Source organism: Acyrthosiphon pisum, chromosome X (genome assembly GCF_005508785.2).
Source record: "Acyrthosiphon pisum isolate AL4f chromosome X, pea_aphid_22Mar2018_4r6ur, whole genome shotgun sequence".
Lineage (NCBI taxonomy): Eukaryota > Metazoa > Arthropoda > Insecta > Hemiptera > Aphididae > Acyrthosiphon > Acyrthosiphon pisum.
Window position 1 is genome coordinate 48,371,866 of NC_042493.1, and position 23,543 is coordinate 48,395,408.

Genomic DNA, 23,543 nt, shown 5'->3' on the forward strand with positions numbered 1-23,543 from the left:
CAAAGTAACAACTTTTTTTTTTTTTATTATTAACTTTTAAAGCCATTAGCTGTTGGTTTTTGTTATGAATAGTGACGGACATTTATAACTGATGGTTAGGATGAATAATATAAACGTTATGCTTATAATATAACTTTCGTTTAGATGGCTACCTACATATACCATTATGGTGGCGGTGGCGGCGGTGGAAAGAGGGGTCGTGGCGGCAGTGGATATTATGGCGGCGGTGGCCGTGGAGGTCGTGGTGGTCGTGGTGGCGGCGGTAACGCCACAAACAGAAACAGTAAATATTCGTAATATTATAATATATATATATATATATATATATATATATATATATATGAATACAATTTATTGATAAACGTTGTTTTTAAAAAAATATTACAAATTGGTAAAAATAAAACAAAACAATACTATAAATTATTATAACGAGCCAATAGGTAATAGTAAATTATAATTTATAATGAAAATAAAAAATTTTATTAGTTGGTTAATGAAAAAAATTCTTTGCCCGAACAGCAACACATTGACCAGGCAATGTAAAGATTGCCTGTAGCATAAATTTTTTTTATAACTTTTATATAATTTACATCATTACACTATTCAGTATCACCAGGTTTGGGGTTTTATGTAACTGCGCATCGACAAAACAAACAGTTAGTGATGTCATTTTATTATCTAGTTAGATTGCTATTTGTATACTTTAACATCTTGCTTCAAAATGCATCTTATGACTCAAAATGTGCTGAGTGTTATTATGTTTTCCCTTTAACCTTTATCCAAAATTTTTAAATTAACCAACATTTTATCATGGATATATTTTAATTTCAATTCCTTTGAATGTCTAGAGTGCATAAAGTGCTACAGGCGTGGCCATGTTACTGCTGACTGCTGGTTCAACCAGCAGCAGCCTCAAAGGAGGACTTTGCAGCTAAAACAGCCAGACAAGCTGGCTGCTGAAGCTGCCATAGCAGCAGCATCAGAAGCTTCAGCAGACAGCAGCAGGAGGCGGAGGAAGAGAAAATCATGCATCTGTATCTGGGGCCGATGATCCAGGAACTGGCATAACTGTTCATAATAATAATGAAAAGTAAAAAAATAAAAAAAAAAAATTTTTATTTTAAATATGTGTTTTGATTTATTGATCCTCATTATTGTGTATTAATAGTTGGATTTACTAATCTGTAGGTGTCTTGTAATCTAGAAATATGAGTAAATATAATGATAACGGTGTTCAAAATTGAAAATACTACCTACCTACATACATGGACATTAGATAAATACTTATAAAATACTCAATATTTTTATTTTTGGAAATCGTAATGATTATGACTGGTCAACACAAAATACATTGTGACATTCTTAGTGTAATTAATAATTTATTTACAAAAAATTGACTTTGACATAACAAAATTAATTTTATGTCTTGCTGTTGGTGGTGGTTTATATCAATATACCCAAATCCTAATGATGATATAAATCTGCTAACAACCATCAAATTATAATTTAGAACTTAATATTACTCTATTTAAACAAACAATTACAATATTAATACTATGTAAAATATAATAAAATAAATAAATTATTACACCAACACTTTATAAGATATAAATTAATTAGAATTAATATTTTTGTTTTGTTCTTTTTCTTCACGAAACTTGGCATTAGTCACATAAAATTTCATATATCTTGATCAATACAATTTTTGTTATCTCTTACAGTTCTTATGGTTATTGAAACACATGTGTATAATGTAAATACTTACTAATTATGCATTATATTAAATGAACACAGCGAAGTCACAATAGGGGAGTTCGGGTACAACTGTAACATTTTCGATAATAGTATTTATTTCTAAGGAATTTCAATCTAAACTTTTTAGCTCAGATTTTCCACTAATTTTAAATAAATCATAATCTTTATAAATATGTATATATTGGACATTGACTTTCACAGTAAAGTAAGGTTTGGTCGGTCGCCGATTACTATACCGCGGAAAGCTCTGTAGCTCCTAGACTCATTTCCATCTTATAGAAAATGTTCCTGGCTTTCCGAAGGTGGGTAAAATGGGGTAGTCGGGTAAAACAGGGTATTGGTGTTGTTGGTCACACTGGAATCGATTGGTGATACTTAAATCGTAATTTATCAATATAAAGCTTATCAAAACATGTGGTGTTTAAATATTTGTTATTAATCAAATATTTTTATAACAAAAAATAATTTTCGGTTTTATCATGTAGCGTGAAAATTATTTTACCGTTACAGAATCACGTTTTTAACTTCTCCTTTCGGATATTTTGAACAGGTAATTATTATTATTTATTTAGTACTTTATCACCTTTGTTTTTAAATAAACTCCAAGTATAAGAGTTAAATCAACATTTAAAAAAAAATTATTTTGTGTGACTTTATAGTTTTGTTTAAAATGGGGTACCCCATTTTAGCCAGAGTTACACTCTCCCATAATCTTAAAAACTTGAAATTTTTTTATTTTAATTTATTTTTATACAAATGTGTTTTGTTTAGTTGTCTTGTACAATGTTGATTATTAATCATTTTATTAACAACTTAAATTATTTATATTCTTATTGTATCTATGTACAATAAAATAATATTCGTACAATATTTGTTTAGAAGTTAACATTTCTTACTATTTTTTTATACAGACAGTGCTAATACATTAATAATTATTTCCTACAACTTATTTTAGTCATTAACTACTATGGGGAAATACATGAGAAAAACAAATCGCCAAAGTTAGTCTGAAGAAGCGATGAAACTTGCAATAATGTCCGTCATAGACAAAGTTATGGGGTATAAAAAAGCATCATCAGCTTATGGTGTGCCTCAAACTACTCTTGAAAATAGAGTAAAAAAGTATAAAAAAAATGATTTAAACATTGAAAAAGCTGTTGAAAAAACTAAATTACATTAAATGTAAACTATTTAAAATATTTTATTTAATTACTTATTTTTTAATACCTAGCTTTGGGAAGCATTAAACCGGTATTTACTGTGGAGCAAGAAGAGGAACTGGTGAACCATGTATTGAAAATGGAAGAAGTGCTATATGGGTTAACTATCAGAGACATACGTTAGCATTTCAACTGGCTGAAACTAATAAGTTACCAAACAACTTCAATAAAGTCAACCAATTAGCAGGAAAAGCTTGGATATATGGTTTCTTTAAAAGACATCCCATATTATCACTTCGTACGCCTGTAAGAACATCAGCTAGTCGTGCTCAAGGATTTAACAAGATAACTGTTGATAAATTTTTTAATCTATTAAATAGTTTGTATGAAAAATACCAGTTTTCACCTGATAAAATATTTAACGTTGATGAAACTGGTATTACAACTTGTCCAAAGAAAATGTCAAAAATTGTTGGTCAATGTGGTAAAAAACAGATTGGTGGTATTACATCAGGTGAACGTGGTGTATTAACAACTATTATTATGTGCATGAACGCAGCTGGAAATTATATGCCACCACATTTTATTATACCTCGACAAAGATCAGTGCCTGCTATTTTGGATGATGCTCCACCTGGATCTACCGTTTCTTTTCACCCTTCAGGATGGATTCAAACTTATATATTTAATGACTGGTTTGATGAGTTTTTATTATTTTCAAATCCATCAGCAGATAAACCTGTGCTTTTGTTATTGGATGGACATGCCACTCCATGTCAAGAATATTGATTTAATAATAAAAGCAAGAGAAAATTATGTCCATTTGTTATGTTTCCCTCCCCATATTACACACCGCCTTCAACCCCTTGATGTATCTTTAATGTACCCGCTTAGTACATATTATTCAGAGGAAGTGCGAAAATGGCATGTAAATCATCCTGGTAGAGTAGTTACTGTACATCAAATTCCTAAACTATTCAAACCATCATTTTTGAAAGCATGTACTATGCAAAAAGCAGTAAATGGATTTGAAAAAACAGGAATTTTCCCAATTAATCCAGATATATTTCCAGAGTGCATGTTTGCTCCAGCAGAAACTACAGACATTCCCAATGAACCTGATAATTCTAATTCTGATGCTTTTGCTAATGCTAATACTGACTGTGTTAATTTGACTGGTGAATTTCAGAATAATCATTGTGAACAACTGGTTGTGAATTCTGAAGACTTAAATGAAAACAACTGTAGAATTTCTATTGGGGAAAATCCTGGAACAAGTGGGACTCAAAAAAATGTATCAGTTAATAATTCTGAATCTCCAAGCACACCTATTTTAGTAAACTCCAACTCCTTTTTACAAAAATCACCCAAAGATATCATCCCAATACCAAAGATGACAGGAATAACTAAACGTGTATCTAAAAATAGAGGGAAAACTGCAATATTGACTGAATCTCCTTATAAAAGAGAACTAGAGAAAATGAAAGAATTAAGTAAACCTAAGACTGTTTCAAAATTAAATTTCAACATGAAATCCAAAAGACTGCAGAAACCAAAGAAAAGACTGACAACAAAATTAAAAGATGATGATGACATTATTTGCCCTGGTTGTTCATATCAAAATGTTGTTGATAGCTGGGTAAAGTGTAACATATGTGATGTTTGGTGGCATGAAAAATGTACCTCATATGTCCAAGGTGCATTTGTGTGTGATTATTGTTAAATTTAAATATTCCTCTATCATTATTATTATTTTGTTTACAAATGTTTTTTAAAGTTATAGTAAAAACAATTGTTATTAACTTGTTAATAATTTTTTTTTCTAGTTTTATGTTGTTAACTATGTTTATAATATTAGTATAAATATTAATAAAAAACTAAAAAAGAGATCATTTTATTTTAAGTTTGGTTTTCATAATTCTTATGACAGTTATTGTTTCTTATTTTTCTGGTCATAAAGTAAAATAATTTATATTTTTTTCTAGATATTATGTTTTTATGTTGTTAACTATGTTTATAATATTAGTATAAATATTAATAAAAAAGAGATTATTTTATTTCAATATTGGTTTTCATAACTCTTGTCATTTTTTTTTTTTATTTATGTTATGTTTATTAAAATAAAATAAAATGGTATATAATGAGAAGAAATATTAATTTTCATGACATTTTTAATCATTCCCCATTTTACCCAACTAACTACCCCATTTTTACCTACCATACGGCTAAGATGGGGCAAAACTAAAATTTTTAAAACAATTGAAAATCAAAAAAACTATCAAAGGATTAAATAATTTAAAAACATAGATGTTTAGTGAACGTATAAGAGAAAGTTTTTTGGTTCAGAAAAGTTCTTTAAGTCCAATAGTTTAAAGAATGGGAGCTTTTTTCCCTTAGGGTCCCCATTTTACCCACCTCTCCCCTAGGTTTAATGCGTCGCCACCTTCCGGAACCTTGTCAAAAAAATTAAAAACGGCACATGGGTGCTTGAACGCACGGATCGTCGTACCGCGCGGCAGCACGAAAAACAGTACCCTGGGTTTGGTCGGTCGCCGATTACTATACCGCGGAAAGCTCTGTAGCTCTTAGACTCAATTCCATCTTATAGCAAATTTTCCTGGCTTTCCAAATATATAGATTTAATGCGTCGCCACCTTCCGGAACATTGTCAAAAAAATTAAAAACGGCACATGGGTGCTTGTACGCGGCAGAACGAAAAACAGTACCCTGGGTTTGGTCGGTCGCCGATTACTATACCGCGGAAAGCTCTGTAGCTCCTAGACTCATTTCCATCTCATAGCAAATTTTCCTGGCTTTCCGAATATATAGGTTTAATGCGTCGCCACCTTCCGGAACCTTGTCAAAAAAATTAAAAACGGCACATGGGTGCTTGAACGCACGGATCGTCGTACCGCGCGGCAGCACGAAAAACAGTACTACCCTGGGACAAGTGTATATTAGCAAAGTGAATTTCATGGCGCCGTCTTGTGGGTAACGGCAAGAAACATGTTAGGCGCCTGGAATATAATAAAATGCAACCGTCCATACAACGTTTCTTATCACTAGTCGTTGGTGTATTAGTGCCCTAGCTTTGGTACCCCAACTTCACACCCGTAACTGTTTATAGTGTTTGATGTAGCAGTAGCAGTATAAAAATTGTATTATAGCGTAATATAGCGTATATTATAGCGTATTATATTGTAAAAACTACAAAACTATAATACACTATTGAAAAATATTTGATTTACTAAAATGTTAAAAATTTTTATTTAATAAATAAAAGTTAACCTGGTCTTGAAGTGTTGGCACTAACGGCGAATTCAAAACTGAAACTAAAACTGATGAATTTTCACTTATATTAGACACCTTAAACAACATGACATGTTTTTGTTAGTAAAAAAAATGTTAAATCTTTAAAAATAATTCCAAGTATCTACCCATTTACTTACATTAATTGAAATTAAACTGTTTATAGTGTTTGATGTACCTAAGCCTGTTGAGCGCCACTTCACGATAAACTCTTAGAATATGAGTTAAATACGGCGACATACGGCCTGAATTATGCACCGTTTTTGGCGCTCCGCGTGTTAGTCAGGATGGTGTACGTCGAGCGTTATTGCAAAAAACTTATGTCGATTACAAGTGCAGGAGCCAATACGATCGACGATGTTCTCAAGCTTCAGCGTGTTATGATCGACGTGCTCGGTAAATCCGGCTTGGAGCTGAAAAAGTGGTCCAGTCCTGCGGTCCTCGACAGTGTACACGCGTCTGCCCGTGTGACGGGTCCGTTACCTTTTGATGCTGTGGATGGGAGCGGCTTCAAGGTCCTCGGCCTGCAATGGCAGCCGACAGATGATGTTTTTGGGTGCGCCCTTCGTTGCGACTCACCAACCGTATTCACTAAAAGCGGCGTTTTATCGTTAATCGCGTGTATTTTCGATCCATTGGGCTTGTTCTCGCCGGCCACCTTCTACGCGAAGCATATAATACAGCGGACGTGGTCATGCAACCTTGGATGGGACGATCCTCTTCCGAACGATATTCATCAAGAATAGTCCACATTCGTCGAGTCATTGGCCTGCTTCCTTTCGATTAACACGCAGTCTGCCGACCGTTGTCTGTTGTTGGGTTTTTGCGATCATGTTTTAGCTGATCACACAGTTTGATAAGGAAACCTTTAGGCCAGACTTTGTCAAAAGCTTGAAATATTATTGGTACCTATGTATAATATATAGATTAAGAATTTAATCATTATTTTTATCATCTTGTGATTTTTATTTTTAATACATTTTCGGATAAACGTTTTATTCATAACAATGGAAATACAATAAAATAATAATCACAGCAAATAAATGAACTGTAATTTATTATAAATAATTATTATAATAATATTAATTTATTATAAAAGAGTTCTTATGTAATGCACATACACTGGACAATTTGATGATCTAAAAATTCGTATATATACTCTATTCCAAATAAGTTTGGAAAAAATCGCGCATGCAGGTCCTCTGTGATTGGCTAAAGCTTCGTTTCATGCTTCGTTTCATGCTCATTACATAAAAATGATAACCAGATGGTCACCTCTTATAACAACGTCTAGACGAGTTAAAGAAATAATTCTTAGTTTGTGTGGATTATTAGTAAAAATTCAATCCATCGAAGACATTTATTCTTTAGTGTTATCAATGTTTGTAGTACTAAATATTGAAATAGATGGAAATGATGTTGAGACGGGCCATGAGACAGTTTGAGTGCCATAAACAAATGCTGACAAAAGCTACATCAGATTTTTGAAAAGAATATAATGCAATTATGCTTATAGCTGAAAACGAAAATGAAGCACGAATTTGTATGATAACAGAGAAGGAATATGAACAACAATATTAAGGTCTTCATAATTTAAACAATCCATTCAAATCCTGGGCAGAAGAAATTTAAAAAAAAAGTGAATTATTATTAAGAGAAGGGTTAGAAAATAATGCAATGTACATGTAAAACTTGTACTAGAGTAAAGCCAAACTTTAAAGTACATTTTTAAAAGGAAAACAATCAAAAAAAAATTACTTAAATAAAGTGTATAAATCGAATGATTGGTTAAATGACGAAGGGCAAACGTAATTCAAAACATCAAATATATAAAGATAGGTTTGAATATGGCAATTTTCATCATTTGTATACACAGTTACGTGCTGATGATAATGTATTCCGTTCTTATACAAGATTGACAATTATTTTTAATAAAGTTTCGGTCAGCTTATAAATAATTGGTCATTAGACAAAATAATATTGAACATTTTAATACTGGTAATTGTATTCCACTTGACCACATAGAAATTTTACATGATTCAAGTTCTGATCAAATTAAAGTCATTAACAATACTTAGTTCAAATAATAATTATAATAATATAGTAGATTCCGAAGAAAATTCAATTATTCATAATAATTTTGTATCAGACCACGATTATATTACTATTATAATTACTTGCCAAAATAATTATATTCATAGTGATTTTCAAAAGAAGTAATAATTTATATTACTGCATTTGTTGTGCACAAATTAACTTCTGTTCTTGGATGTGAACCATGTTTAACAGCTTTATGTGCTGTAAATAAAGAAGATTTCATGAATTCATTGATTACATTAAAACAAAAAGGTGGTAATAAAGGTGGATTGAGCTACCCTAGTGATGATGTCATTTTTATGTTTCCATACTGAAAAAAATCTTAAAATCTTATGATTATAAAAATTAACCTTTTAAGTAACCAGTCAAAGGTTCTTAGTCATTTTATAAACAACTCCAGAATATTTGAATCACTTAAATATCACAGTAGTGAAAGCAATAGTCCAGTATCTGATCATGTTGTACTATTAATTAAATCTATTACTATAAAATATGTGAACCTCAAAATTAAATTTAGTTTAACAAGTCCTAATGAAACCCCATATCTTCGGATGTGGTACAACAAACAACACTTTTTAAGGGTCAATGATTTCTTTATTAAATTACATACCTATACATTTTAAATTATTTCTAATTGAAATGCTATATTTAATTCATTATTATAATTGATTTTCTAAAAGTTGAATTCATTTTCAAATTTTTTAGAAATTAAACAATACTATAATTAATAAAAACCATAATTTGATTCATTGGGAGTTTAAAAAGAAGCAGAATCAATTATTTCATTAATGAAAGATAAGTCAAACATATTATTTTAATTTGATAATGGTAAAAAAAATTTTTTCTGAGGGTTTAAACTTTGAAGCTTTAATTTACGGCGGGAGTTCGCTATCTAGTACAATATAGAAGTCTGTGGACGTGAGTGATGCTGCTGTGGTAATCTGACAATCGCCTTGATTGCGTTGACTACCGATATAAGACCTTTGAGTTGTGGATTTGTCTTAGGATAGTTGAATAAAATATGTAGACTAGTTGTAAGTTAAAGTGTTTATTTTAAAATATGATCAGCGAAAATTATTCTAAGTCCAAAATGACAAATTATTGTACTAACTGGCGTGAAGATCCTTGCTAGTAAAATGTGAGTGCACGTCTGAATACGGGCTGTTTCAGGTCTGCTTTTATAAGGGCCTTTTACTAGGGCTCTCCTACCTACCCCCCCCCCCCCCGGCCATCGACTCTTCCGTATTGCGTCAATTCGTTATCGGTATCCTGTGGCCTACGCGTGCAAATAGTCATAACGACGATTCCACGAAACGCCAACTATTTTCTAGATATTACATCCTGTTTTCTAGTTTAAGTATATGCATATATAACTATATGTGTTGATGGCAATCCTCATATCCTCTCGCTAGATACGTGATTAGTATCTTATTATGATGTGGGTTTTAAAATATTACGCTCAAATAACTTTACAACCAGGTTGACCTTACTATTTTCGCATATTTGCAATTTGGCAATTGCCAAATATTGTTGTGTTCGTTCACCTATACCTGACAGTACTATTTATTACTATACCTTTTAATTATCTACCTACGTTCATTAATACTTATATGTTATAAGTAAACGGATATACAGACCGTTACACTGCAAACAATCTTGTTGCAACGTGGATACGGCCAAAAAACACCGCTAACTTCGGTAAATATTTAATAATAACAATATTAATACAGTAGATAGATGCCATATTTTAACTTAACTTCCTTTTCAGTCAATGTTTAAAAATGATTTAAAAATCAGAGATCGGCCTCCAGAGGGAAGTCATAAATATCCTGATTACCAAATTTAAAATAAAATGATGGACTTTATTAAATATACATTTGATCCATTTACTTACACCATAGAATCCATAAAAACTGTCAAAACATTGTATGGAGACCCTATCAACCCGTCCTCGACGAGGTGGACGTATCTACCCATTAATTATAAAGGATTCCCTGATTCATCATATTATTCATTAATAGGCTCAAGGAACAACCTTCAAAAACCTGAAAAAAGATATGATGTAAGTATATTATATTTTAGAAATTGAATGCATAAATTGTAAAAATCGATCTTAATACTTGAACGTTAGAGTAATCATCCAGCTTATACAATTGGAACCATTGCCAACGTAACTGCAGTTGGGTATTATGCAGCTATAGTTGTGAAATGCGACGAACAATTTTTAACAATCAGATTATCGAACTCCCCGAATACAAAACTATTTAAATATCCCATAAAGGACGTCAAACCATTTAGAAACCAGGTAATTGACGGGAAATTGGTTCCCTTTAAATATACGTCTAAAACTCTCACCAGAACCCAAAAATCAAATATTAAAAAATATGAAGCAAAATAATGTTTTATTAGAATGAAATAACAATTATATTAAATTAATAAAGAAATGTAACCTAACCTACCTTGTGTACAATTATCTTAATTATTTTCAAGTTTGTTATATTACAGGATTTAGTGGTACCAGAAATTATAAAAAAAAAATCAAAAGAAAAAATATTAAAATATATAATACACTGGGAAACAAATTATAATAATTTAAAAAAAAATTAATAAATAAATTTAAATAAACTTGGTCTTCTTTTTTTATCTATAGTAGTAGTTGTAAAGTAGTAGTAATAGTAGTAGTAGTGCAGCATTTATGGTCTCAGTCTTAAACACGTACGACGTAGTAAATTGTAGTTAACCATATTAAATCATGCGCTGTTCGTTATTGGTTTTTAAAAATATTTTAGAAAATTATTTGGCCACCATTATTTTATATTTTACATTTACATAGCTCGTTTAAACATTAAAATGTCGTAAAAAGACGATCATACGATAAACGGAGAACGGTATACAGGTGTTCAACGCACCTGTCGTCCTCAAGTATTATAGTACTATACTCACGTCCCCAAGAATTGGAGGCGAATTATAACGCTTCCGGGAAGGTCCGGCAGCGTTATATTAAGAGAAAACAAATAGAGAAGCGACGTGAGTAGATGAATACAAAATAAAAATTCTAAAATAATACTTAAATATGTACCATCTAATTTGTGTTTCACGTTGTTTCAAATGCCACCGATACACAGTGGGATGAAACACGAATTTAGCGTGCCAAAAGTACCTTTTTTTAAACTAAAAAATTATTGGTTTTTTTTATCAATAATTAATCGTTACAAGTAAAACATTTAAGACAATTATATTACAATTGTATAAATAAAAAATAAAATTTTATGGTTTCAAGTGAGAAAACTAAATAATATAAAAAGCGTGGTTTTTACAGTAAAACGTCATATTTATAAAGAAAACAATTTTTGTAAATTACTGTTGAAACTGAAAGCAAAAAATGTTTATATTTTCAAAGAGCTATTAATTTCCTTTACAATATGTATGTATTGAATAGTTAGTAAAACTGCGTAAATTTAAGTATTACTCCTCAAAAGTTCAAAAACCACTAAAACACTTAAAATTTCAACATAATATAGCAATTAGGAAAAAAAAAAAAATAATTAAAATATAAAAATAATATGTCGTTGTTACATGTACGTATATAATTTAATAACTGTGGAAAAAAAAATTCTATTTTTATCGTTGAAGTGTGAAAATTAAATAAAAAGAAAATGAATAAAAGTTTGAAAATATCAATCAAATAATGTATATATTTTATGCTAACAGCTGTAAGTCAGGTGTATGTTGATTAATTTTTTTGAAATTCTGGTTTAATCGTCAGAATATTGTAACGATTAATTATTGATAAAAAAAACCAATAATTTTTTAGTTTAAAAAAAGGTACTTTTGGCACGCTAAATTCGTGTTTCATCCCACGGTGCGATAGGGGCATATAATAAAAGATTTCCCTGGTGAGTGTGTGTTATGTTCTACCACGACCACTGTTATTCCGTGTTCTATTATTAATTTTTATAATTGTCTTAGCCTCCCCTACACCTTACCACCAAGGGGACTACCATCACCACCACCGCGGGAACCACCTACGTGTCAACAGGACGACCCCGAAGTGGTGAAGGTGACCGCAGGGATGGCCTCGGAGGGGTCAGTGATGTAAGTGCATTAATATACATTTATAATAGTTGCTTGAGAAGAAAATAATCATACTAATTTTATGAATTAGTACATAGGTGATAGGTACATTTAAATGTTTACCTACTATTAACTAATGCCTACATCGTGTTTCAGGATGTTATCGGTGCAACTGGTGCACTGGTCACACCATCTTGCATGCCTCGGTGAGTGTAGTGTGTACATATTATTAAAATAAAAGTATAATTAATAATGAAATAAAAATAAAATTTATAATGTTAGTAATATTTATAGCCCCCCACACACCTAGGAGAACACTTTTGGCCTCAGAACGTGATGAGTTGAGTCGGCACCAGTCTCTGGTGATAAGGCCGCCAAGCGTGAAATATAATGTACGCTGCGCATAATATCTTGTATAATATTATACTAGACGTACTCTGTGTCTACGTTGTGTAATAAAACAGTTTTTGCTGGAGCCCTGGAGGATACGATTTTAAGGACAATTTTGCCCCCCCCCCCCCCCCCCCGTAAAATATTTCTGGATCCGCCCCTGCTCTCCCGATTGTATGGTAAACTCTCTCGGGTCAATCTATGTTCACCTGAAGGAAATGTGTAAACTCTCCCGGGTAAACTTTAGGTTCACCTGAACGAAATGTGTAACCTCTCTCGGGTCATTATTATGTTTACCTGAAGGAATGTGTAAGCTCTCCCGAATTGTTTTAAATGTTATTGCTACTCTATAAATTGCCTTAACTGCAGAGACTGTGAATGTCATTTAAAATTTTTACTATCAATTGTATTACTGTTAACCTGTATTTTCTATTTAAATATTAATTATTTATACCTTAAGTTTTTTGAAATCAGTGTGTTCCAATTACCATAAAAAGTAGTATTTTGACTATATTATATTATAGCTCACAGCAACAGTGATTTTTATTATTAACAGAATTATTTTAGTGTTACCAACTCTGTTATACCAATAATGTCCCATTGTCGCGGTCGTTATCGTAACGACCGCGGCGTCTCTATCGACGTCCGCGAGATTGCGACCGAGAACAGGTCCGGCCGCCGCCGGCGGCACGAACCGCCGGCCCGGCCGGCGGCGGTGGTCGGGTATCTTTTGCACGACCGTCAGAGTGACTGCACGTACGTGACATCGTGTGTTGTATTATAATTATTTTGTTAAAAAATAAACGTGCCGTCGTCTTGTAATAAAAGTGTTAACTATTATTATTACCCCGACCGTTCCTACACCTACACCATGCTCCTCTAGCTTAGTAAATAGTAGTACTGAAGTAGATCCGGGAGAATTTACATGTTCCCGCCAGGTAGTATTGGACTAAGCCCGGGAGAATTTACCATCGGGAGAGTTAACATGTCATTAAAATCGGGAGAGTTTACAATCGCCCCTCTTGCTCCACACCCGGTAGCTTCTTCCACCCCTATAGACTCATCCGTAAGTAAATATTAAAAAATATTTTAAAATAATCCTAATAGTGTTAAATAAATACAAAATTGTAGGACCGGAATGAAAGTGGACCACCATGTGGTATTGGAGAGACCACAGTAAGTTGCGAATTGGAGAGTTTCTTTTAATGTCATGTATTGTTTTTAAAACGAAAATGATAATTCTATGAATTACATAAATTGTAGACGTTGGATGAATCGACATTTGAATCATTAATATATCGTATGAATCGGTGGTGGCGGAAATGGCCGCCCTTGCTATATCATTACTGAAGTTGTCAATTGGGGAAGCAGATTAACAAAACGCGCTCTGGTGGAACCAATTTGTACCTTCCGATTCGGGATGTATAGATATAGTTTTATGTTGGGTATGTTGAAACTTTATACGCTTTTATATACTTAAAATCGGGAGACCTTTTTACGTCGGTAAATATAATTTCTACTAATATTATCAAATACATTCAAATACACTTCACTTAAAGCAGAATTTATGCGAAATGTTCGGAAAATACATAATCTCCCGACTCGAGCCAGTATTTTAAAATATATTTATTTATGTAATTACGAGTATGTATTTTTACGTTTCTATAATAGTTTATACCATTGTTAGATATGTATCACAACAATAGGTAGTGGAATACAAACAACATAGTTACCTTTCAATACTATTGAGCTATTTGTGCAATGAAATAGTGTTTAAAGCAGACTAAGTATATGAACAACATTTTACAAATAGATAAATTCCAATCAATATTGATTTATCATTATATACGGTGACGATACAAATAAAACGTAAGGTTGAGTTGGCTATTATTATCCAAGTACAATAATATTAATGTGATAGTCTAAATAAATTATTAGGTTACCTATACAATTGAGTTTAACAGTTATCCACACAGGCATGGTTGTACCAAACATAATATACACAGTATTTTTATGGTATATGTACCTATTGGTTATTACCAATAGGTATAGGCAGTGAAATACAAACGAAAGATTCTAAAAAATATAAGTCATAAGTCGCCTTGCAATATTATTTTTATTCTAATATAGACGTTACAAATTTACAAATTACCAGAAATTCACAGTGATGATAGGTAAAATAAAATGTTACAAATACAGTAATATTAACTTATAGCATTGAATTGTGTTAAATAGTAGTATAATATAACATAATGTACTATTATAGAAGTGCATTTTCCAAATCCACCCAAGAGGTAATGTTATGGATAGTATAGAGAAATTTCTCGGTATAATTTTCGCTTATAATCTCCATGGAGTACACTACCTATACACGTTTTATAATATAGGATATTATAATGCTGTGCATTTGGCCTAAATCAAAACAATGAAACGGACCACCTTAATCGCCTTGGTGACCTGGGTCAGGATTGATGTCACTAATATAGTAATATTGTTACAAAAAACTTTAACTTTACTCATTTGTTAGAATCGGCGATTTTTTGTTACATTTATCGTCTCGACCGTTTTTTCCTCGACATGGACATTGAAAGCACCAATGATGTTATCGTGGTAGGGGAAGATGTGACACAACCAAATATCGAATGCGCGAAAGCAGTTCACTTTTAGATGGAACAGAATATAGTACCGCTCTTGTCGTTTCAAACGTCAACATACATTTTGAATTCCTTTGCAATTTTTTTTTTAACGTAACATGCGTCAATGATTTATTGTTGATAGTGATAGTAATCGTAGAATTCAGCAAATGTTGTTACTTGGACCAGCCGCTTACATAAATCACTCTTGTAGGGAAAATTGGACGTGGCACAATAAAAATAAAAAATAAATATGTCCCACGACCCTACGTCACATTTCATGTGGTTTCCGTGTTTTACAGTCCATCTGATAAGATGAATTATTTTGATATAAACAACATATTATTATGTTTAAAGAGTCCCTGTAGAAAAGCCGAAGTTAAATCTGCTAACGCATATTTATATGTATAATTAATTAATAATTACAACTAATTTATTTCCAGTTCATGTGTCCATCAAGTAAAGTACCGTCACAAGAATAAATTGTTCAAGTGTTTAAGTATAATGAAACGTTCAACCTGTGAAATATATGGTAGGTATTGGTTTTACAACGCCCTCCAACAAGATATGGCTATATTTTAAAACCTAAATACCTTTTGTCATAATATAATTAATATTACAATTTTGTCAATTGTCATATTTTAGCAGTTAACAAAAAAAATATTACATCTACCTGATACAATGGTAGGTACGCTATTGGGTCTGGCGTGTGTAGATGATGATGGTTCAGAAAAAACTGTCAGTGACATTACAATCCGAAAAATGTCAAATTCTGTTTACAATGTTGTATTAACAAATATGTATTTTTAGTAGCCAAGGGATGGTAGGTCATTTAAAAAATGAATTGCCAAAAAAATATTTCACTTGGATGCGCCACTGTGTCAATTAGAAATGATTTTTATGGACATGAGTATTTTTTTTTTGTGTGGCCCCCACACGAACCCGTTCAATGGGACTAATTAACTTTTCAAAAAAAAATAAACTACAACATTAGACACATACACCAAATAATATTTGGCAAATATCCATTTTATGTCTAGTACATTTCTAACATCTACCTACCATAAGTTGACGGCGGCCAGCGTTCTGGAAGGTTTAGTGGTGGGAGGAATGCGCGTGATCGGACGAATTTTGGTCGCCGCCCAGAAGCGTTTTCTCGTTGGCGTTAGTATAGATGTTCAAAGAAGTAATTAGTTGATTAGCCACAGTGGATTGTTGTATGACTTGTATGGATGTCCCATTAGATAGGTATTGATATTTAGTAATTAGCGGACTTCCCAAAATGGTTGTTAATATATGTCCATTAGATATCCAAATAAAGTTAAAAAAAATTAGGTGTTTTTAAAATAAAATCTATATAGATATAATACCATTCTACCATTTTACATCATAAAATCACAATTTTTAAATAGCTTACTATTACAATATAATATATCATTCACCAGATAAAATAATATTATAGTTAGTCATGTAATAATTTAACACTGTCACAGCCACTGTCGATAAATATTAATACGATCGGCGGTATGTTATCGTGTATATGCATTATGCAGTGACGTCAAACAAGTGTTTAATGTCAACTAGGGTTGACGGTTTTTTCGGTATACCGTCAAAACCGGTATACCAGTGCATACCGGAAAACATACCGTAATGTTTTTTAAAAATTGTTTACTCCCTCAGCATATCATTTCGGTGTTTTTCAGTTTTTCGGTATTACGGTTTTTCAGTATATACCGGTATTGTGGTAACCGAATACCGCAATACCGGTTTCAAATTTCAATATCGTCAACCCTAAAGGCGGGTTCACAACTGCCCGTGTCGTGTCGTGTCGTGCAAAATCGTTTTTTCTGATTGGTTCACCAAAATGTGATAGTAAAATATGTACGTGTCGACCAACACGATACCGCGATTACCGCGAAGTTGAATTAAATCAACTTTTGATCGTGCTGGTCACAATGTTTACGTCTTGGTAGATTTGTTTAATGTTATCTTATCTATCTAATACCTATAGTATCTATTATATTTTGATTAGATACCAAGTTGGTATCGTCCTGATTCGGAATTCACAATTCACACGACACGACACGACACGGGTAGTTGTGAACCCGCCTTAAAGCCGGATTCACAGCTGCGTCGTGTGTCGTGTCATGTCGATCAAATCGTATTGTGATTGGATATTACTTTTTTGGTATCATGTAATAACCAAGTGTCAACCGAGTATACCAATAATTGAATATATAATTGAATAATAATAACTTTTAAACCATATTGGTTAATATATATAACCATATAATTACCAAGCCCTCGCACGACACGACACTCGACGTAGCTGTGAATGCGCCTTTATGCCAACGCTATACGCGATATAACACTGCCGTCGACTTTAGTAATTAAACTATTGGAGGGCGCACACCAAAGCAGTGCGGTGACCCTGGTAGCACGCGAAAAACACTGCGTCCTCGCCACAAAAGCGCGGCAAAGCACCCCAAAGATGCGCTGCAGAGGCGCGATTGATTTTTATTTTGCTGTACCAAATTCACTAATTCCAGTAGTGTAATTATTATTTTGATACCTGACTGGATTTCATTTCAATACAGTTAAAATTTTAAATATACAAATATACAATGTTAAGTACTGATGAAGACGTAATGGTGTTATTGTTATTAAACAACAATAACAACAATAATAATAATGTTACGAAACGTAAACGCAAGTATTGGGTTCATACATACCTAAAGAAAAATGCAGATACTCTAGGAACTTTTTCTGTCGTAAAAGAGCTTTCTCTATTCCCTGAAAAGTTTCAAACTTTTTATAGAATGACAGAAATCATTTGAAGTTTTGTCAGATTTAGTACGACCAATGTTACATAAAAAAGATACTCGATTCAGAAAAGCCATTACTGTGGAAGAACGGTTATTGATTACATTGAGGTAAGTTTTTAATAGTTTTATTGTTGCAATACCTTTTGAATTAAAATATAAATATAAATTTTAATATTAATATGTTCTAAAATGAATGATCTAGTTAGTTGTTTCATCTTTCTATTCATATATAAGAACAGAATAAACAGAAAGGAATCTCAAGGCTTATCAAAAAACTAGGCTTATCAGAAAACATCTGGTTTTACACTTACCCCACTTTACCTTATATTAAATTTTTGTTGCACCGAGTCACCGAGTGGAGTCACTCGCTCGCTCGGATAATTAAAAACGAAAATATCCCTCGATTTGCTATGCAACACCTCTGTTGATGGGTGAGGAAAGGGGAATTTTTCTCTCTCAATAATATTTATATTAAAAATCATAACATCATATGTGTGTGTGTGGACTGTATTTAACTTTATTTTATGTCGCTCGAGGTAATTATAATATACATGGTAGTGCCACTTCACTATCGAAATAACAATCGCGTTATTAACTATCGCAGCACTATCTAATGCGCATGACCAGCATAAAGTGGAACCAATGAAATACGAGTAATTTTGTGCGGCAAATTTAAATTATATTTTTTATCTTAATATAATATTTGTATCTTGTAATTACATTTAATGTTTTTAATTTAATATTTTTTTTTTCTGTAAATATTATAATTGCATTTAATATTGTTATTATTAATATGTTGTTGCACTATTTTTATGTTTCTTTTATAAAATCTTAAAAGTTAAATTATTCAATAAATTATCGCATTTTTCTTATTTAATTGTATTTAGACTATTTACTAAGCATTTTTTTATATAATAAATGTACTGGTACATATATAAAAATAGCAAATTTATCCAGGGATTAAAAACAGTTTTGAAACCATGTAATCCTATAAAAATTGGAACCATTTTCAGACACGAAACCAGACATTTCTGGACACGTTTTTACACCATGTATTTATTAGTGTATGGTAAACATATAAAAATTAGGATGTATAATATACTGCTTACCTATAGGTATATTATGTATCGTTGTAAAGAATGACATAATAATAATAAGTTTTTTAAAGTAAATGTGATAACATAAAACTATTGATGCCTATTTTCAATAAAAGAGCTATGGAGAGCATATACTTTTAAAGATACATCCAGTGTCAGCCTGGCACACCAAAAGCCCATGGATCAGTTTTATTAAGGGGCCCCATAATAAAAATAAGAAAATTTACTTGACATTTTGGTAAAAATGCTCACCACCTTCTAAAATATCTGCTGAATAATTAAAATTAAAAAAAAGAGTATTCGGTATTCCTATTATAAAAACAGTAGTTTGTACTGTAACAACATCGTTCTTAAATGTTATAAAAATCTCAAGTATCTCAAGAAGATACCACCAATACAGAAAACATTGTCACGCCATCATCTTTATCTATCATAACTACAGATGAACCAGAAATAGTTTTGACTCAATATATTTTTGATGCTATAATTGATGACACATCTTTAAATGCAGAATTGGAACCAGAAGAAAGCATTAAAGTTCAAAATGAAGATTGCTTGTCAATTGGTAGAATTTCTAAAGCAGGATTAATATATTTAGCTGGCTATACAGCCTACAAATTCAAGTAAAAATAATAATATATAAATTACCTGATTTTATACAGATGTTTTCTATAAATCATTAATAAACCATTTTACAAATATTTCAGAGCAAAATATCCAACATTAGGTATTCCAAGCAAAGAAATTATTCATACTGATATACTTGAATGGCTGCTGTATATTTCAAACAGAAATTTGTTGTATCCTTGTCCAGAACTAGAAAAAATAGCGTTTGAAATGGAAAAATTATTTCAAAATGAACATGGAGACAATTTTTCAAAAAAACCAAAAATTCTAGATAGGATAAGTGCACAGGTATTTTAATTCAATTTAATTTAATTTTTTATTTAATTTTATTATTTTGTATATTTAACAATTCATTTTAGCAAGTGCATTATTTTCAAATTAAGAATAAAGTAAATTTATATAATTTACACACTAATCAGTAGGTACAATCATTTTAATTTAGGAAGGTAATTGTAAAAACTAAAAACTAAATAATATATAATTCAATATTATTTACAGGTTATTCATAACTGTTAAGGGACTGCAATGTTCCTACAGAAGTGGTATTCAGTTTAGTGAAAACTCGAACATTTATATTTATAAGATGAAGAAATAAAAAACAAAAACTACAAAACTAAGAACAAAAAAAATATGAAAAAATTGAATAAGTGTACAAACAATAATCTTATATTACCATCAATTAAACAAACAATACAAATACCAGCACAAGCAGCTCCACGTGGACACAGATTAAAAGATCATTGCAAATTTACAAAAAAAAATTGTTACTTCCAAAATCAACACAAATTTTCCCATATTAATATTATACATTTATATAGTAGATTAATATTGTTACTTGTGCAGCATTTTTTTAAATATAATTTAGTAAACTTAATACTAAATTTTTTCTGTTTAAGAAATACTATGTTTATCTTAAAATTGTTACAATTAAAATTCTCAAAAAATAATTATTGCAATGATTATCTTTCTTGTTGGATTATTAGGAATTTTCAACATTTGATAAGCAAATCTGGCTTTTGATATAATAAACCAATCTGATTGGTTCCACTCTTGGCCTCCATTTTATTTCGATAGTTAAACAATCGTGATTTCGATAGTGAAGTGGCACTACCATGTATTTTAATTACCTTGATGTCGCTCGTCGACGACGAGAGAAACGCAACGAACTACTAAACATGCAACATGATAACAATGTATAGAGGCTAAGGCTGGCGAGACCGGTTTGTAGATATGGACATCGACAATATCAGGGGTACGAAACTCTGTGAATTGGCCGAATCGGGTGATTGTAGCCTTGAACACGGTCTCCAGGGGGGCGTGGCATACGTAATCTATGATAAAAGTAAACAGTGGAAACAACCCGACCCCGCGCAGAATACCCTGCCTATTAGGCGGAAACGGTTTTTCAATACGGGTATAACATCATGTCAATGTTACGGAAACAGTTTCATTGTTCGGACTTCAGATCATAGGTAAACACTTCACCCATCAGCTGATCGAGTTTCGCTTCTATATTGTTCTATGACAATATTGTGGTTGGCCACCGGCCTCACGCCCTCACCACATTGCTCTCACCCCTCTGGACTCGCGACCCAACGTTGGCAACACCGCTCGGCACCTCCGCGGCGTTCGCGCCTTCGAAGTGTCGGGCGGCTGACACGGCTTAGTCTTTCGTTTACCCGCGTCTGTGAATAACCTGTCCGTCCGCATAAAACTCCTCTGTTCTGACAACACGCGCACGTGTCCGTTCCACCGTCTTGCCGCCGAGACCACTGGTCTTTGGGCTTTGCAACGGGGACCCGACCGTCGGCTTAAGTCAGCAACGACATCGTTCACGCGACTCGCGACGCGCACAAAACATCTTCCCCCAAACTCACGCGAGACCGGCTTACGCCTTGTATTTGTTTGTCAACTGCCATTTAAAATAAACACTGATTTAGTAACCTCACATCGCGTGTTATTTTTTTACGTTGGCCCTCGACGAGCGCAACCCCATCTTCCCGTCGAGCGCCACATTGGGGACCTCGTAAGTAGTAGAACGCGCTTCGCGCCGCGCAACAGCACTACGAAACCACGTGTCAACTATACAAAGCGGTCATGCAACGACGTGGAGTACGCAGTTGGTGGCAGAATGTGCGACCTGATCCTCCCGTGACGAGGGAGAGATCCCCCATGGAGCTCCTGGAGGACCTACGGCTGTCCATGCCGGCTACCATAGACGAGGCCCTGCTAAGGGAGCATTGGTTGCGGCGCCTCCCCACTTGGCTGCTGATCGCCCTGCAGCATACGCGCGAGTCATTGGACGATTTAGCGGTCAGGGCCGAGTTGGCCGTGCGGTCCAGGCACGCGGCTTTGCTGCCACCACGCGAGGCTCAGCTTTAGGCCCGTGTAGACAGCTTGGTCTCTATGGTGCGCGACCTGACACTGTCGATCGCCGAGCAGCGCCTCAGTCCGCGTGGTAATCCGACGTCTCCACCGAAGCTCCGCTCACGGGCAGTGTCTACAGACGCCGAAGACGGGGAGTCCCGTCAGCCGTCGCCGATTAGGTCCAACCCTCCGCCTGCCAACACCAAAGGATGGTGTTGGTATCACCTAAGGTGGGGACGTGCGGCGAAAACGTGCGCCTTCACTAGGCCGCCGGACCAATCCGTCAAGCAAGTTTAAACATCATATCAATATTCTTTCTTCTTTCGGCCCGGACTTTCAAATTATAACACTCTTCTCAAATTAACCAAATTCTCTTCAAAATTCAATCTGCCAGCTCCAATCAATCAACTTTAACCAACTTCTCCACCAACTCTTAACACAAAAGCAAAAATATATAATTATATCACATAGTTCATATCTGACAACCTCCCCGAGTGGGCCACCAATTTGAAAAAACATCGTACAGTGATGCCATGCTAGCGGCACTCGTCACTACGCTCCTCGGCGCCGTCGCTCCGCTCCGCAAATCGAAAATATCCCCAGACTTGCTGTGCAACACCTCCCCAAGTTGGTCACAGGGTAACTACCAGCTAGTCATGTGCGGCATTATAGTAGTGTTGCGCGCATGTGTATAAACGTAAAATCGAAAACTTTGGAAGGCTATAACTTCGAAACTAAGTGAGTGCGACAAATTCTGATTGCACCATCGTTCTTAACTAGATGAGATACATAAGATTCGATAAAAAAAAATTCAAAATGGCGAGGGGGAGCTAAACTGCAATTATGCCATTAAAGTAACACAAGTCGCGCCAATCTTCAAACCCAAGAGACCTCCCGTTGCCTAACGGCTCCGGTCGCCTGTCTGTTAAAGAAACATAAGTATATAATATTAAAGTGGCTCAGGTCGCCAAACTCAAATTACTTTGCGCGGCATTAAAACAGTCTTGCGCGCATGGCGCATACGTATATATAAACGTAAAATCGCAAACTTTGGATGTCAACTTCCAAAATAATGGTGTCCGCAATTTTTGTTTTCTACCATCGTTCTTAACTCGTCGAAATACGTTTATTTCGAACAAAAATTTTTACATATGTGGTGGGTTGCTAAAGTGAATTTATGCCAAAATAATTATTACTGGTTTAATTAAT

General features: G+C 33.4%; 3 protein-coding genes across 3 annotated transcripts; all 3 read left to right on the plus strand.

Annotated features, from left to right (window-relative positions):
* Positions 1–2,788: 2,788 nt before the first annotated feature.
* On the plus strand, positions 2,789–3,704 carry LOC103311916 (jerky protein homolog-like). Its single transcript, XM_008191754.1, has 2 exons — positions 2,789–2,877; positions 3,026–3,704. Exons 1-2 carry the CDS (start codon positions 2,789–2,791, stop codon positions 3,702–3,704), a joined length of 768 nt encoding a protein of 255 aa, XP_008189976.1.
* Positions 3,705–3,795: 91 nt separating this feature from the next.
* LOC100168189 lies at positions 3,796–4,638 on the plus strand. Its single transcript, XM_008191753.1, has one exon. It carries the CDS (start codon positions 3,796–3,798, stop codon positions 4,636–4,638), a length of 843 nt encoding a protein of 280 aa, XP_008189975.1.
* A 1,873-nt stretch (positions 4,639–6,511) lies between these two features.
* Positions 6,512–6,970, plus strand: LOC107882191. Its single transcript, XM_016800230.1, has one exon. It carries the CDS (start codon positions 6,512–6,514, stop codon positions 6,968–6,970), a length of 459 nt encoding a protein of 152 aa, XP_016655719.1.
* Positions 6,971–23,543: the final 16,573 nt, after the last annotated feature.

Coding starts and splice junctions, on each gene's coding strand:
- LOC103311916 (XM_008191754.1), top strand. CDS start 2,789: ATGTCCGTCATAGACAAAGTTATGGGGTATAAAAAAGCATCATCAGCT. Junction 2,878..3,025: donor CTTGAAAATAGAGTAAAAAA/GTATAAAAAAAA, acceptor CTGTGGAGCAAG/AAGAGGAACTGGTGAACCAT.
- LOC100168189 (XM_008191753.1), top strand. CDS start 3,796: ATGTACCCGCTTAGTACATATTATTCAGAGGAAGTGCGAAAATGGCAT.
- LOC107882191 (XM_016800230.1), top strand. CDS start 6,512: ATGGTGTACGTCGAGCGTTATTGCAAAAAACTTATGTCGATTACAAGT.